The 14,229-nt window shown below is 68.1% G+C and overlaps 1 protein-coding gene across 1 annotated transcript; it reads right to left on the reverse strand.

The window, feature by feature from the left end:
• Positions 1-561: 561 nt before the first annotated feature.
• On the reverse strand, positions 562-13,952 carry GTF3C2 (general transcription factor IIIC subunit 2). Its single transcript, XM_053251162.1, has 19 exons — positions 13,224-13,952; positions 11,684-12,078; positions 10,736-11,093; positions 9,957-10,314; positions 9,689-9,783; positions 8,327-8,404; positions 8,115-8,216; positions 7,271-7,498; positions 7,009-7,120; positions 6,783-6,900; positions 5,569-5,600; positions 5,318-5,447; positions 5,087-5,231; positions 4,421-4,582; positions 3,990-4,077; positions 3,741-3,869; positions 3,086-3,238; positions 2,677-2,769; positions 562-1,028 (listed from the first exon to the last, which is right to left on the reverse strand). Exons 2-19 carry the CDS (start codon positions 12,015-12,017, stop codon positions 843-845), a joined length of 2,901 nt encoding a protein of 966 aa, XP_053107137.1. The 5' UTR covers positions 12,018-12,078; positions 13,224-13,952; the 3' UTR covers positions 562-842.
• Positions 13,953-14,229: the final 277 nt, after the last annotated feature.

Consider the following 14,229-nt stretch of genomic DNA (forward strand, 5'->3'; position numbering starts at 1 on the left):
CAGCAAAGGTCCCCCCCCCACTCCCTCCATGCGGCTCCCTGGGAGGTGAAGCTCAATGCTGCGCCCCCCCGCCCGCCCCGCCTCTTTCCAAGCACCTGAGCTCAAGGACTCTGCGCCCACCCAGAGATCCAGGCCCCAGGAGGGAAGAACACCAGGGGGGCGGCAGAAGGGCAAGCCAGGAAGCTTGACACGCAGCCCGCTGCAGAGGAAGGCTGGCCCCATTCCCTCCTCTGCCACTTGGAGGGCACAGAGGGAGCTGCCCTGGACGGAGTCAGACCCTTGGTCCATCCAGCTCAGTATTGCCTTCCCAGACCGGCAGCGGCTTCTCCCGGGTTGCAGGCAGGAGTCTCTCTGAGCCCCATCTTGGAGATGCCGCCAGGGAGGGGCCTTGGGGCCTTCTGAGGCTCTTCCCAGAGGGGAGCATCTTGCAGTGCTAGTCTCCCATTCAGAAGCCACCAGAGCAGACCCTGCTTAGCTAAGGAGCCGTCCTGCTGTGGCTGCCAGGAGACCAGCTCTCCGCCCAAGGAGGGAGAAAGAGAGAGAGAGAGAGAGAGAGAGACCTTGAAAACCCAAACTCACTTTTACTAACAGTCAAGACAACAAAACAGCTCAATGTGAGCAAGCTTCTCGCCCCTCAAGGGGCTGGGAGGAGGCCCCGCCAGGCCCCAACCCTCTCTGCCTGCGGTCAGCCCCCTTCCTCCCAAGCCCTGGGCCATGCAGAAGGCAGGGCCGGCGGGGGGGGGGGGCCTGCGGCAGGTCCGAGCCCCTCGGCCCCACCCCAGAGGCGCCTGCCCGGAGACGTCGCCAAGGAGGGCCGCCAGCCCTCGGAGATGGAAGTCCCCTCAACGGACAGCGGGGCCCGCCTGCCCCTCGGCCTCGCGGAGGGCGCTGCACTGGACTTGGCACTGGAGCTGGAGCTTGCGACTCGGCGGGGACGTCAAGGCCCGCAGGCAGTGAAGCCGCACCAGGCCAGCCTGGCCCCCCGACGCCAGCCAGCTGAGGCAGCCCAGGTTGGGGCTGAAGCGAACCTGCAGCGAGAGGAGGAGAGGGGTGAGGCAGGAGCCAGCCGGCAGCCCCGCCTCTGCCCCCCCCCACTGGGGGCACCCTGCTCAGACGGGCCACTGCGCTCCAGCCGGCCCCACACCTGCCTCCCCGCCCTGCAGCTGGCATGGGCTCTCTGCCTCCTGGCAGCATGGGGCGGGCGGGCGGGCGGCTCCCACTTCCTCTCCCCCAGGCAACTCTCTGCTGCCGGGACAGCCTCCCTGGAGCTGGCAGCCCAGCCCGTGTCTGCCTTCTCCGCGGAGCCAGCAAGGGGAGGAATGAGGTCCCCTCCCCGAGACTGGAACCTTCTCTCTCTAGAGGAGCCTGAGGGCGCAGGTGGCACATCTCGGGAGGTGCGCAGGGCCCGAGGCAGCTGCCAGAGACGGAGTCCGACCCTGGGTCCCTCTCGCTCAGGATGGTCTGCACCAGGGGCGTAGCTCCCGTGAGGCAAGGGGAGGCGGCTGCCTGGGGGCCCCCATGCCTCGAGCCCCCCCCCCGAGGCCAGTCCCATGTGAACTCTGTGTGTGTGTGTGTGTGTGTATCAGCGAGGGGCCCATTTTAGAATTTGGTCTCTGGGCCCACTCCAGCCTCGTTACACCCCTGGTCTGCACAGACCGGCAGCGGCTTCTCCCAGGCTGCAGGCAGGAGTCTCTCTCTCGGCTCCCTCTCTTGGAGATGCTGCCGCCTGGGAGGGGACGGGGGACCTTCTGAGGCTCCACCCCCTGATCCGGGGAATCTCTTCCAGGGCTGCTGACACTTCTCGTCTCCCATCCACAGAAAACCCTGCCTAGCTAAGGGGGCAAGTCCGGCCTGCTACCAGCGGACCAGCTCTCCTGTGTGTGACATATTTTGCCAGAGGGGGTGGGGGAGAGAGAGGCTGAATGCTGCCACCATGGAGGAGGAGGAGGAGGAGGGAGCAAGAAGAGACCCTGAGCAGCAGCCCGCCGGGGCCTCTGCTGCCTGCCGAGTCTCCTCGGCTGAGCCGGGGCGGAAGAGTTGCCCCGAGCAGCAGCGTTCTAGCGCGCAGATGCTCGGACTGGCCTGGTAGCGGGATGGGAGGGCTCTGTATATTCGACATGAAGCGGATTGCTCAGTCCCAGGACGGATACGTTGCTGATCTTTGAGAGAGCCTTCTGGAACTAAAGCCCGCCGAGCAGACCATCCCCTTTCCCTTCATGGAAAAAAGGGGTTAAGCCCACCCTTTCGAGCACCTGCAGTGGCTTGGCCTTGGGATCTGATCGCGAGCAGAGATGCAGGGCGGGGCAGGAAAGCTCTTCTGTATTTGATATCAAGCCGACCGGTCAATGCATTGTTTAAGAACCATTTCCCCCTGCCGCAGAAAAGCTGCCAGAAAGGGATGGCTCGATCTACAGAGTACTTCACACCGAGCAAAGTGGAACGAACTGCTCTGGGCGGGTTGTTGGCCATCGGAGGGTCTGAGCGAGCGCTGGGGGCGAGGGGCATGTGCCGGGCTTTGCGCCCCTCCCCTCGCTGCAAAGGCACTCGATGATGGGCAAGCCAGCTGGACGTGGCCAAACTCCCTCCCTCCCTCCCTCCCTCCCTCCCACGGTTTCCACAGGAGGACGTCGGCCAGGAGGCTTCTGTCATCCTGCGAAGCCCGCCCCGGCCCCTCACCTTGTGGACTGCTTCCAGCTGCAGCCGCCCCAGCCCCTCGCCCTCCTTCACCTCTTGCATCGGTGTCCGCTTCCGGGCCTTCTTGAAGCTCCTCTGGCGGGGGGGGGGGGAAGAACCAGAGAGTTTTTTGGGGGGGGCCATGCGTGACAACCGCCCAGCGCAGGCCCCGCTGTGACTCTTGCTGTCAGGAACACGCCACAAAGTGGGCAGGCCCAACAGCGCAGGCGGGGGGGGGGTGGGGGTGGACAGGGCAGCAGCAGGAGGCTGGAGCTGCTCCTTCTGGACCCCTCGGGCAGGACCTGGCAAAGCTCAGCTGGTGGCCCACTACTACTACTACTACTCCCACTCCCAGGCTGGCCCAGGGCGGCGGCGGCTGCTGCTCCCCCCCCTCCTCCGGCCAAGCCCTCACCAGGTCCGTGTCCTGGAAGAGGAGATAGTTCCGGGCTGCCGAGTCGCTGTAGGTCCTGCCCTCCGCCTGGGGCTTCTCGCCGCCCCCGCCTGCCGCCGCCGCCGCCTCTTGGCCAACTGGGACACACGGCAGGAGGTCGGCCTTGTAGACGGGCTGTGGGGGAAACGCAAAGGCCCGTTCAAGGAGACCCGGCCCCCCTCGGAAGGCTGCGGTGGAAGGACGGGCCCTCCCCCAGCTCCCCGGAGGCAGCGGCCAGAGACCCCTGGGCGACCCCAAGAGCGGCCAGAGACTCCCCCCAGGCAGCATTGGCTCCGACCCCATGAAAGCTGCTGGAGGAATCCACCCAGCGGAGAGTGGAAGCGTCGGAATAAGAGGGACTTGGAAGCCGGTCGCTGAATAAGCCTGCCCCCCACCCCACCCCCCACCAGTCATGGCGAGCGAGGCGGCCCCTCCTGGTCTCTTTCCCGGCCTGCTGGATGCAGGGTCCGAATCCCTCCGCCTTGCAGGAGGCCAGGCAGGTGTGCCCGGAGAGAAGAGCTGGGCGGAAGGGCACCTTCAACCCAGCTCTTCTCTCAGTGCCCGCCTGCCTGGCCTCCTGCTGGAAGGAGAGCTTCTCGCCCCTTTCCCAGCACAGGCGGGCAGCAGCGACACCTACAAAGCGGCGCTCGGACGGGCGCTTGACATTGTGCGGGTCAGCCGAGAGATCCGGCATCATCGCTGCCACCAGCTCCCCCGTGACGTCACCAGCAGCCACGGTGTTCAGCCAATCGGAGCCAGAGATGCTCTGCGTGCAGAGGAGATGCCAGTCAGAGGGGCCTCTCTCCACCACCCCCCGCCAGCAGACCCCGCCTCCTCCGTGCCCGTCCAGATGTGGGGCGGGGCGGGGAGGGGGAGAGAGACTTACCCAGACGGTGCCCTTGCGAGGAGCCACAAAATAGGCTCGGAAGCCCAGATAGCCGGCGTCAAGGTAGTGGATCCCACACAGGCCATACCTGCAAGGCAGCACACGGCAGCACATGGGCTGCCAGAAGAGGCTCTGCTGACCGAGCAGACGGCGGGTCCTGGCCGGCAGCAGAGAAACACCACGGCGAGGGAGGGGCAAGGGGGCCCACGGCCTTTGTGGGGAGGAGCCCTGCCGGAAGGCCCTCCTCTTCCCAGCAGGATTGGGGGCAAGGAAGAGCCGCGAGCCCCGGAGGCCAGCGACAGCCTCTGGGTGCCTGGCTCTCCCCAGCCCCCCACCCCCCTCAAGGGCTGGGGCTCCGACCCCGAGCAGGGCACGGGCCCCCAGGGTGGGGACGGCAGGCCCCAAGCAGCCCGCCCGGCCCCAGCACTCACGAGGCATAGCAGTTGTCCTGGGCCACCGTGATGCCGCTGTAGGGCAGCAGCCAGGCCGTCTCCGTGCTCAGGAAGCGTTTGATGCTGTTGAGGGGCTCGTGCGGCCGGCGCAGGTCCCAGAACTTGATCTTGCGGTCATTCCCGGCAGTCACCAGGAAATTGCTAGAAGCAAAGCAGAAAGGGGGTGGGGGGTGGGGGCTCAGCTCAGTGGCAGAGCAGCCTCTGGGCACGCAGAAGCTCCCAGCTTCAGGCCCCAGCAGGCAGCATCACAGGCAGTCGGCTGGGGGAGTGGCTGGATCTGGGCAGAGAGAGTGCCAGGCTAGACGGAGGGGGCCTCCCGGGCTGAGACAGGGCTGCTGCAGAGGAAGGGCTGGGCACGCAGCGGGCCATATCAGGAGGCAGGGCAGCCTGGGGCGACAGAGAGCTGCTGCCAGTCAGAGCAGACAAGGCTGGGCTAAGGGGCCGAAGGCAGCAGCCCGAGATTCTGGACCAGCCCACGAAGCTGCCTCTTCCAAACTGCAAGAGGACAGGGATGGGGAGCAAGCAGCTCCTTTCGCCCAGAGGAGGCTGGCAAGACCCACTCAGGGAGTCAGGGGCGTGCGCCTGCGCTTGGCTCTTCGGCATGGCCGGGCTGAGCACTTCCCGCCCCCCCCGCCGCCGCCGCACCTGTTTGCCTTGCACCACTGGATGTTGCGCACCGTGTGGTCGTGAGCCGGGAAGCAGCGGAAGGGGTAGAGCTTGAGGGAGCCGTCCGGCTGGCGGACCCGCTGCAGCAGGGACTTGCTGGGCAGGTTCCAGAGGGCCACCGTGCCTGGGGGAGAGAGCGGGCAGGCTGCTGGGACGAGGCCCTGCAGGCCCCCCCGGCGCCCCCCCCACGGCCCCTCCCCCGGCTCTCACCGTCATAGAAGCCGGCGGCCAGGTGCTGGTGAGGCTTGGTGGGCATCCACGCCACGCTGAAGCACTGCCCGCACTCGGAGAAGCTCCCAGCCTGGACGGAGCCCACCTGCAAGGAGGCCACGCACTGCACCTGCGGCAAGAGGGTCACCCTGTGGCTTCCCAAGCAGGGAGGGGAGGCAGGGGCGCCCCTCCCCACAACAGCATCCGGCCCAAGGGAAGCAGGAAACGGCCCCCGGGGGGTGGAGGCGTACCTTGCAGATGGTGTGCCGGGAGGAGGGCCCACCTGGGGGGGGGGAGGCAAAAGAGAGGGAGAGAGATGCAGTCAGGAACCAGGCAAGCGGCCCCCGCCGAATCCTTCCCCGCTTCTGCTCGCAGCTCCCCTTTCACTGAGCGGGGGGGGGGACACCACCAGCTGCCTCGGCCCCACGTTTCAACATGACCCGGGACAGAGCCATGCTTCTACCGGTTCCTCTTCTCAAGAGCTGGCCTAGCTCTTTGGGGAACCCCGCGGCACGGACTCACTTGCCCAGGGGAGCCTAGCCAGCCCACCTGAGCCGGCCTCCAGGGGAGCCGGGGGGGCAAGCCCCCATCCCTACAGGCCCTGCGGGATGCTGCCCTGCTGTTCCCCCCACGGAGAGCGGCTTGATTACACCCCGCGGCCAAAGACAGGAGGAGTCTCTTCACGAGGAGGAAAGGAGCGGAGTCAAGCTGGCCGGGGGGGGGGCTGCAACACCCCTCCCTCCTCCGCAGGAGAAGCAGGAAGCACGGAGGGCTCTTCCGTCCAAACACCAGCGCCAAGGACCCTTGTCTGCAGGACGGGGAGGGCAGCGGGAGACTAGAGCCCTGTCAACCTGGCAGGCCAGAGATCCGGGGCTGGCCGGAGGAAGGTTGCTGCTGCTGCTGCTGCCTCCGCTTGAAGAGGAGAGGCATTCCCAGGGGAGCGGGAGAGGTCTCGGCAGGGCTGTCCATCGGGAGGTCTCCATGGAGCCTCCACGCCCCGAAGCAGCCTACCTCGGAACACCCGCCGCCGGGGGGAGGGCGCTTGCCTTCTTGTGGGCCTGCTCCAGCAGGGCCCCCCTTCCGTCCTCTTCAGGAGGAGCCGGAGGCAGAGCTGGGCGGAATGCGGGTCCCGGCAGGCCTTCCCCAGCCCAGCCTGCAGCCCAGAGCCAGCCCCCTGCTGCCCAAGGGGGGCTTGGCCAGACTATGGGGCGGGAGGCAGAGAGCCGCCCTGGGGAGCCCCGCTCCATTAGGAACGCCGCAGCCCTCCTCCTCCTCCATCACAGACGCGGCCGGCTGGCCACACAGGCTGGCTCCCTCGGCCGCGTGCTGGGGAGGCCGCTGCCCTCTGGACGGGGCTGGGGCTGGGCCCGGGCCCTCTGCGGGAGCCCAGTGGGCGGGGCGGCCTGTGCCCCCTTCCTTGCCCGCCCCCCCCGCCCCGGCCAGGGCCCCCCACTGCGCCTCCTACCTGTTACCTGGGCTCTCCGGCAGGCACGCAAGGCCTCTGCGTGCGGCAGGCTGTAGAGGAGCACCTTGCCGTCCGAACAGGCCGTGGCCAGCAGCCCCAGCCGGCTCATCTGCGGAGGCTGCAGGGGACGGGAGGCAGAGCTGAGGAGGGCAGCGGCCAGGGGGCAGCGCCCGCCAGGCCTGGCTGCTGCCGGCAGAGGGAGAGCGGGCGGGCCGGGGGCTCTTACCTGGCGGCGAGTGGCCGGGGGCTCCCAGGCTCCGCTGGGGCAGAACTTCATGTCCCAGATGCAGCCGTGGCCCGTGGCGATGGCGTAGGCCAGGCCCGGCTTGGCGGCTGGCCTGGGGAGGGAGAGGCAGCCAATGGCAGCAGGGCAGCTCGGGGCCCCCCTTCCTCCGCTGAGGGGGGTGGGGGCTCTTCTGCCAGCGGCACAGAAACCCCCCCCCCTCCTCCTCCTCCCAGGGGCTGCCCGCGCCCTCCTGGCCACTCACCCCGCGTCTTGCTGAAGGGCTCCCAGCTCCCACAGCTGCAGCAGAGCCGGCCCCGCGTGGGTCCCCGCCAGCGAATGCCAGGCCTCCATGCCCGAGTGGCAGTAGATGGCAACGTACTGGGAGGCCACAGCGCCTTCCGGGGTCGGGCACCACTCCATGGCCCAGACAGGCCCCCCCACAAAGAAAGTCACGTCCAGGCGCTCCTCGTGGGGCTGCAGCGCATCAAACCTGCCAGGCCAGAAGAAGGGTGAGAAGGGGAGGCGGTCTGGAGAGTTGCTGCCAGTCAGAGCACAGCGTGGCCCAAAGGGCCCCACCATTTTGGGCGCCTGCTGCTCCGAGGGAGCAGAAGGGGCCCTTCTTCCCTTGGGAGGAAGACACACCGAGGGGCCCGCCTAGCAGGCCCCTCTCCCAGGCAGGGGAGCCAAACCTGTGCTCCCCGGGGACACCAGCTGACCTGCTCTGGACTCCCGCCCTGGGGCCCCAATCTAGCCTGCCTCTCACAGGGGCTTCAGTTCTGCAGAGGACTCCCCAGGAAAGCCTCCAGGCTGCATCCCAAGTGCCCAGCTCCTTGCACCCGGGCGGGGGGGGGGGAGGCTCCTTAAGGGAGGCCCCAGAGCAGAGCCACACTGACACCCTCGGCTCCTGGTTTCCTGCAGGAGGCGGCGGCGGCTGCCAGCGCATCTGACCAAAGTGCCCTCCGCAGCTTCAGGGCCCGCAAGCCCTCTCTTTGCACGCCTGGACCGCAAGGTCTTTGCAACGTAAAAGCCCAGGCCCAGGCGGAGAACGGCGCCAGCGCTGCAGGGGATCCCTCTGGCCGCGAGCGGGTAAAGCAAAGCCAGCACACCTGTCGAGGCGGGAGAGGACGCCAGGCTCTTCTTGCAGACCTTCCCGCTGGATGGAGAAGAGCGGCGAGCGGGCCTCGCTGGGGAGGTAGCCGTCTGCTTCGCTGCGGAAGAGAGAGGAGAGGAGAGGAGAGGAGAGGAGAGTGGCAGGCCCCGCGGCAGGCGTCGCTCCCCGGCCCTCTGCCGCCGCCGCCCGCCAGGCGAGGCCACTCACCTCTCGGAGAGAAAGGCCCACTGCCAGGCAGAGGGGACCCACTCCGGAAACTCCCAGGACGAGTGGAACTGCTCCCGCCTGCAGGAAAAGCCAGCAGGAGCCCACCGTCCACGGGATGCAGCCAGGCAGGAGGGAGCCCAGCTGGCCCGGGGCGGAAGGCCACTGGGGGAGGGGGCGCAGGAGCCCTTCTCGCAGCCCAGCGCCTGCTTCCCCCGACGGCGCGGCTCCAAAAGACAAGGGAGGGGCCTGCCGGGGCCCCCAGTTCTCTCCAGCATGGGGCTGCCTGGCTGGGAAGCAGCACAAGCCCTTCCACACGCAGGACTCCGGCTGCCGCCCCCCCACCCCCGCGCGGGAGGGACCCTATCACTCATCCAGGCTGGCCAGCCGGGGGGGGACCGGCCCCTTTGGACGGAAGGCTCTGCTGTCCCCCACGGCCCAGGCAGTTCTGGCTTCCTTCCTTCCTGAGGTTTGGAAACCAGGATCCCCAAGGATCTAGATGTCTGCACCCCGCCGCGAGCTGGATCAGACACTGAACACCAGAGTTGCAGGCTGCAGCCAGAGAAGCCGCCGCCACCGCCTCCCCCAGCCCCAGCGGCCCCCACCCTGCTAGGACGGCAACCCCATTCAAAAGCACATGCAGGCAGCCGGAAAGGAGGGGACCGAGCCGTCCTGCCCCCAGGACAGGAAGGCAGCAGGGCACCCCCCCCCCTTGCCCGGAGGGAGAGAAACGGCCTCCCGGCGGCTTTGGGGCCAACGCTGGCCTGGGGAGCCCAACAGCCCCTGCCCACGTGGGTCCGGGAGAGGCCAGAGCTGGGGGCTGGCAGCAAGGCGGCCGCGAGGAGTCCTGGAAACACAGTGCACCACCCCCGGGGCAGGGAGCTGGAGCCAGCCGGGGGCTTCCCAAGGACACCCTGCCAGGGCCTCCAGCTGGGGCCGAGCCCCACACACGGGCCGCCGTTCTGCCCCAGCCCACAGGCCTCCTGGGGCTCTCCAGCATCTGGGCTGGGCCTGCAGAGAGGGAAGGCGGTCCGCCCAGCCCCTGCTCCGGGGAAAGGGGAGCAGGGCTCGCATCTGGATGGGTGGCAAGCCCCCGAGGGGAGGGGGCCGCTCTCAGAGGCAGAGCCCCTGCCCGGCATGCAGGGGGGCCCAGACTCAATCCTGCTGGCAGCATCTCCCGGTGGGGCTGGGAAAGGCTGCTGGCGGGGGACTAGGACAGCCGCTGCCAGTCAGTGTGGACAGGCCTGAGGGCGGGGGAGGAATGGCCTGATTCCACAGGAGGCAGCCATGTGACTGCTTCTCGCCCCTTCCCTTTTCCGCTGGGGAAAGCAAGTCGCCGGCCCAGCCACAGCCCCTACTACTCACAGCTGGTGCGTGATGGCGAGAGACCTCCAGACAGGAGCCATGATGGAGTTGGGCAAGCCGTTGGAGGCAAACCCGCGGCACTGGCCCTTGGCCCTCTAGGGGAGAGGCGGGGATCAGGGGAGGGGCCTTGGCGCTGCCCCGCCAATCAGGAGCACACCCAGCCGATGCCGGGGGGGGGGGGCTGGGCTGGAGATGCCCCCCCGCTGCCACAGCACAGCCAGGCGGGGCCCGCGCCCCCCCCTCCCCCCGACAAAGCCGTGCTGGTTACCACCACTCCGCACAGGCTGCGCTCCTGCTCCGGGTCAGAGGCCTCGCCGGCCAGCAGGCCGCTTCCCGCGGCCCCCTCCTCCTCCTCCTCGTCATCGTCCTCCTCCTCCTCCTCCTCCTCCGCTTCCAGGAGGCCTTCTTCCGAGGGGATGAAGTCTGCGTCCTCCTCCTCCGCCTGCTGCCTCTCCAGCTTCTGGCCGTGCGGCCTCCGCCCTCGCCGCTTGGGCCTGGGCTCCTCGAGCTCAAGCGGAGGCCCTCCCAAGGCGCCCTCCTCCTCCTCCTCCTCCTCCTCCTCGCAAGGGGAGGCCTGGCAGGCTGAGGTCAACTCCTCCGCCAGCTCCTGCAGGTACAGCAGGGCTCTGGGGACAGACAAGGCCACCGGCTGAGCCGCAGGGCCTCCGGGCCAAGAGGGAGGCGCAGGGCGCAGCAGAGCTCTGGAAGTGGCCGAGCCTCCCCAGGGGAAGCAGCAGCAGCAGCGCAGGCAGCCCGGCCAGACCTCGGGCCAGCTCAAAAGGGGCCCCCGTGAAGCAGGCCAGAGCTTGTGACTGTACTCGGGGGACGGGGGGGGTCACAGGCACCCCTCTGCCTCCCCCCCCGGACAGGCCTGCCTGCATCTCCCAAGGTGGGGCAGCCAGGTGGGAGAGAAAGCCTTTCGCTTCTGGGGGCAGCAAGTGCGGCATCAAGAGGCAGCCGCAGAGACCCCTCCCCATCTCCCAGGGCCCCACGGAGGCCCCCGCCCGGCCCTGCTCCCAGCTCTGAGGAGCCCCCCCCCCGGCTTACACTTTGGCTGCTCGGCGCTGGGGGCGCCCGCCCGGCGTGGTCTCGAGCTCCTCACTGCTGCTGGCCAGCCCCTTCGGCAGGCACCGGGGCTCCGGAGCCGGGCAGTCCAGCCCCTGCGACAGCTTCAGCAGGAGCAGCTCCGCCTTCGACTTGCGCCCTCGCTTCTTGGGCACCTTGGCAGGCAGGGAAGGCCCGTTCTCGGAGGGCCCGGCGACCTCGCCCCCCCCGCCAGGCTCCGGGGGGGTGGGGCCTTGGTGGACCCGGGCCCTCTTCTTGGGCTTCCGGCCACGGGGGCGCTTCTGCGGGGCTGGCCCAGCTGCCGAGACCTCTTCAGGAGGAGCCGACGGAGGGAGGGCCTCTGCTTGGAGAGAGCAGCCCCGGTCAGCTCAGCTGCCCGCCTGTGCCTGCAGCTGGCGGGAGGTGGAAGGGGTCAGGCGGGGTCACAGGCTTGCAGCTGCCCCTGCCCGCCCCCACGCCCTTCCAGGCCTCCCTAGATGCAGCCAACTCCACCTCGACTCCCAGAAGCCCCCCGGCAACAACAAGGGCCAGCCGCTCTTTCAGGGGCCGAGTGGATCTCCCTATGCCACACAGACTGGCCCTCGAGAGAGAGGGAGGGAGGGAGGGAGGGAGGGCCTCTCCCTCGCCCAGCAACCCCCAGCGGCCTGCCTGGCCTTCTCCTTCTGCGTGACAGGCTGCCCGCCAGACAGACGCCACTCCGGGAACACAGGCTGGCATGCAGTGGAAGGCAGCCGAGACGCGGGGCTGCCAACACGGCCCGGGGGGCAAGGAGAAGTCGTTGGCAGGCCACTGGGCACGCGGAGGCACGGCCTCTCCCCTCGGCCCGCCAGGCAGCCGCTTTGGGCAAAGCCACTACCCAGGCAGAGGCAGAAGGTGGGGTGGGGTGGGGTGGGGTGGGGGACCCGACCCATCCCAGCCGAGCAGACTTACCAAGGGCCTCCGGAAGGCCGGCCTCCTCTGTTGCTGGCATCTTAGCCTGCTTTGGGGGCGGCTCGCCCTCGGCTGCGTCTGGCCCCCTCTTCCTGCAGCAGCCGCCGGGGCTGGGCTGGGCTGGCCACTCTCGCACCCTCAGGCAGCTGTCCAGAGAGGGGCCCACCGGCGTGTCCGCCTCGCTCAAGCACACGCCTGCCGAGGCCATGTCATTCTGCCCGCCCCAGCAGGGATGGTTCCCTGGGCAGGGCTGCAGGCAAAGGGCCTGGCCGGCACCTCTGTCTGCTCGGTCTGTGGCTTCCCTGGCTATCCCCATGGCACAGCCTGGTTCCATGAAGGCCCCACCGCTGCTCAGGCAGGCACCGCTCCCCCCATCTTGCACGGGGCCCCTCTGCCTGTGGAGAGAGGACGACATATGAGGACAGGCCCCAGGGAGGAGCCCGAGATCACCGCAACTTAAGTCGGCAGGTCCAAGAAGGAGCAGCGCGGTCCTCATCAGAGCTAAAGCCCAGAGAAATGTCACCCTGCTTTCGAGAGAGGAGGAAGGATGCTTTCTGCAGAAGTAGGTAGGAGCACACTGCAAGGCCCGCACGCGTAGCCATGCGCACAGAGCCTGGCTTGGCTCGGATCACTTCTTTTGAGTTAGTTATGCCTTGAGCTGGGCAACCACATTTACAACGGGCCACCTTGCTTGCTCGGCTGACTCTGTGGCCCAAATGCTGCCTTGATCTGGAGAAAGGATGATCTAGAGCTGGACTAATGGGACAGACAACTAAGCCCTGCTGATCAGGGCCAAGGTGGCCCATCTTCATGAAGTGGCCCACCAGATGCCTGCGGGGGAAAGAGGAGAACTGCCCTTCTCGTCGGGGTCCCCCAGCAGCGACAGCATCCCCCAGCCCGCCACGGAGGAGTATCTCTGATCCTGAAGGCCGCGCGATACAGCTCTCCGTGTCGGGGAGTGCCTGCTGCCAGCTCTCTCCTCCACGGATTTGTCTAATCCCCTTTGACATCTGTCGAGACTGGTGGCCATCACCACACCCTACCCGGCAAATTCCACAGTTTAACTCCACGTTGGGTCAAGAAGTCCTGCCTTTTGTCTGTCCTAAAGCTCCCAGACTTTAACTTCAATGGACGACCCCAAGTTCTAACATTGATGAAAAGAACAAAAAACCACCTCTCCATCCACTTGATCCACATCACGCATAATGTATATATACACCCTTATCTTTGACAAAAACAAGCAACTTGTGCCTCAAACTGGCCTCCAGGGGACCAGCCAACATAACCCACGTTTTAAAGAGTGGATTCAGGGAATGACAGGCCAGCTAGTTTCGCACATGTTCTCAGTAACTGATGGGAAGCCGTATGAAAAGAAATGCGATCTCAAGCGGGTCGCAACCAAAGCCAGCGCAGCTGCCACGAAGGGTTGCCTTCCTGCCTCACTGAGCTGCCCCAGGAATGGAGAGAATGGAGTCAGCCGATGCTCTGCTCGGAGGCTTCCCACAAAATCCCCCCTCAGAGACTCCCTAAAGAAGCTTACCTGTGACGGGGCCAGGGGCGGGATGGGCCCCGGACCGGAGGGCAGGAAACCGAGAAGAGGTCAACCAACAGGCCCCACAGAGGAGGGAAGCCGCAGGCCTCTCGGCCGCCCCCTCTCCGAAGGGCAGGGCGGGCGGGCGAGCAACGGCCTGGTTCGGGCCCGGGACTAGAAGCCCACCGCTTGAGGGACGGCCCGGCAGGGTGGACGCGCCAGCCCACTGACCCGGCCCGCGGCAGCCCTTCCGGGCGGGCGCGCGCCACCCTCCGCTGAGGCCCTCCCCGTCCTGAGGGGGGCCAGGCGGGGGCAGCGCATCCCCACAGCGCGCCCACAGGGAGAGGAGCCGGGCTGGTGGCCTGAGCGAGGGAGCCGCTGCCTGGGGAGGTGGCGGGGCGCTCCTGTCCCGGGGCTGGGAAGGGCCAAGGGCAGACACAAGGCCTGGCCCGCTCACGGAACTCTCCGCCACGGGACCGAAAGGCGGCCCTGGGAAGACGCGCAGCGGCAGCGAGGGGGCCCCGCGGGCTGCACTCGCCTCCCCGTCCAGAGGCAGCCCACGCGCGGGGCGGGGGAGGGAGGGAGGAGCGGCCCCGAGCAAGCTGCTGCTGCCGCCGCCGCCGCCGGTGCGCCCCAAGGGGCCAAGGCCTCCGCCAGCTCACCTCCAGCCCGCGCCTCTTCCGCGCGGAAGCCGGTCGCCGCGGCCCGGCGCGATCAAGATGGCGGCGGCTGCCGCGGGCTCAGAGCGATGACCGCCGAGGTGCCGGCGCAGGCTCTCCCTCGCCACGTGACGCCGCTCAGGGCGCCAGACCCAATCGGAGCCCAAGAGCTACCCCGGAAGTGCTGCCGCCGGAGGCGGGCCCTTCCTCTTGTCCGGACGAGGCCGGCGGAAGCTGCTGCCCGGCTTTAGGAAGCGGACTGGCGGGCGCAGCGCCCTCTTTGGTGGGAGGCAGCGGCGCACAAACCGTACCCTCCTCCTCCCCCCCCCAGGGCCAGATCCTGCGCGTCCTTCCAA

The sequence above is a fragment of the Hemicordylus capensis genome, chromosome 1, assembly GCF_027244095.1.
Source record: "Hemicordylus capensis ecotype Gifberg chromosome 1, rHemCap1.1.pri, whole genome shotgun sequence".
Taxonomy (NCBI): domain Eukaryota; kingdom Metazoa; phylum Chordata; class Lepidosauria; order Squamata; family Cordylidae; genus Hemicordylus; species Hemicordylus capensis.

Coding starts and splice junctions, on each gene's coding strand:
- GTF3C2 (XM_053251162.1), bottom strand. CDS start 12,017: ATGGAACCAGGCTGTGCCATGGGGATAGCCAGGGAAGCCACAGACCGA. Junction 3,870..3,989: donor CTCGCAAGGGCACCGTCTGG/GTAAGTCTCTCT, acceptor CTCTGCACGCAG/AGCATCTCTGGCTCCGATTG. Junction 3,239..3,740: donor GCCCGTCCGAGCGCCGCTTT/GTAGGTGTCGCT, acceptor TTTCCCCCACAG/CCCGTCTACAAGGCCGACCT.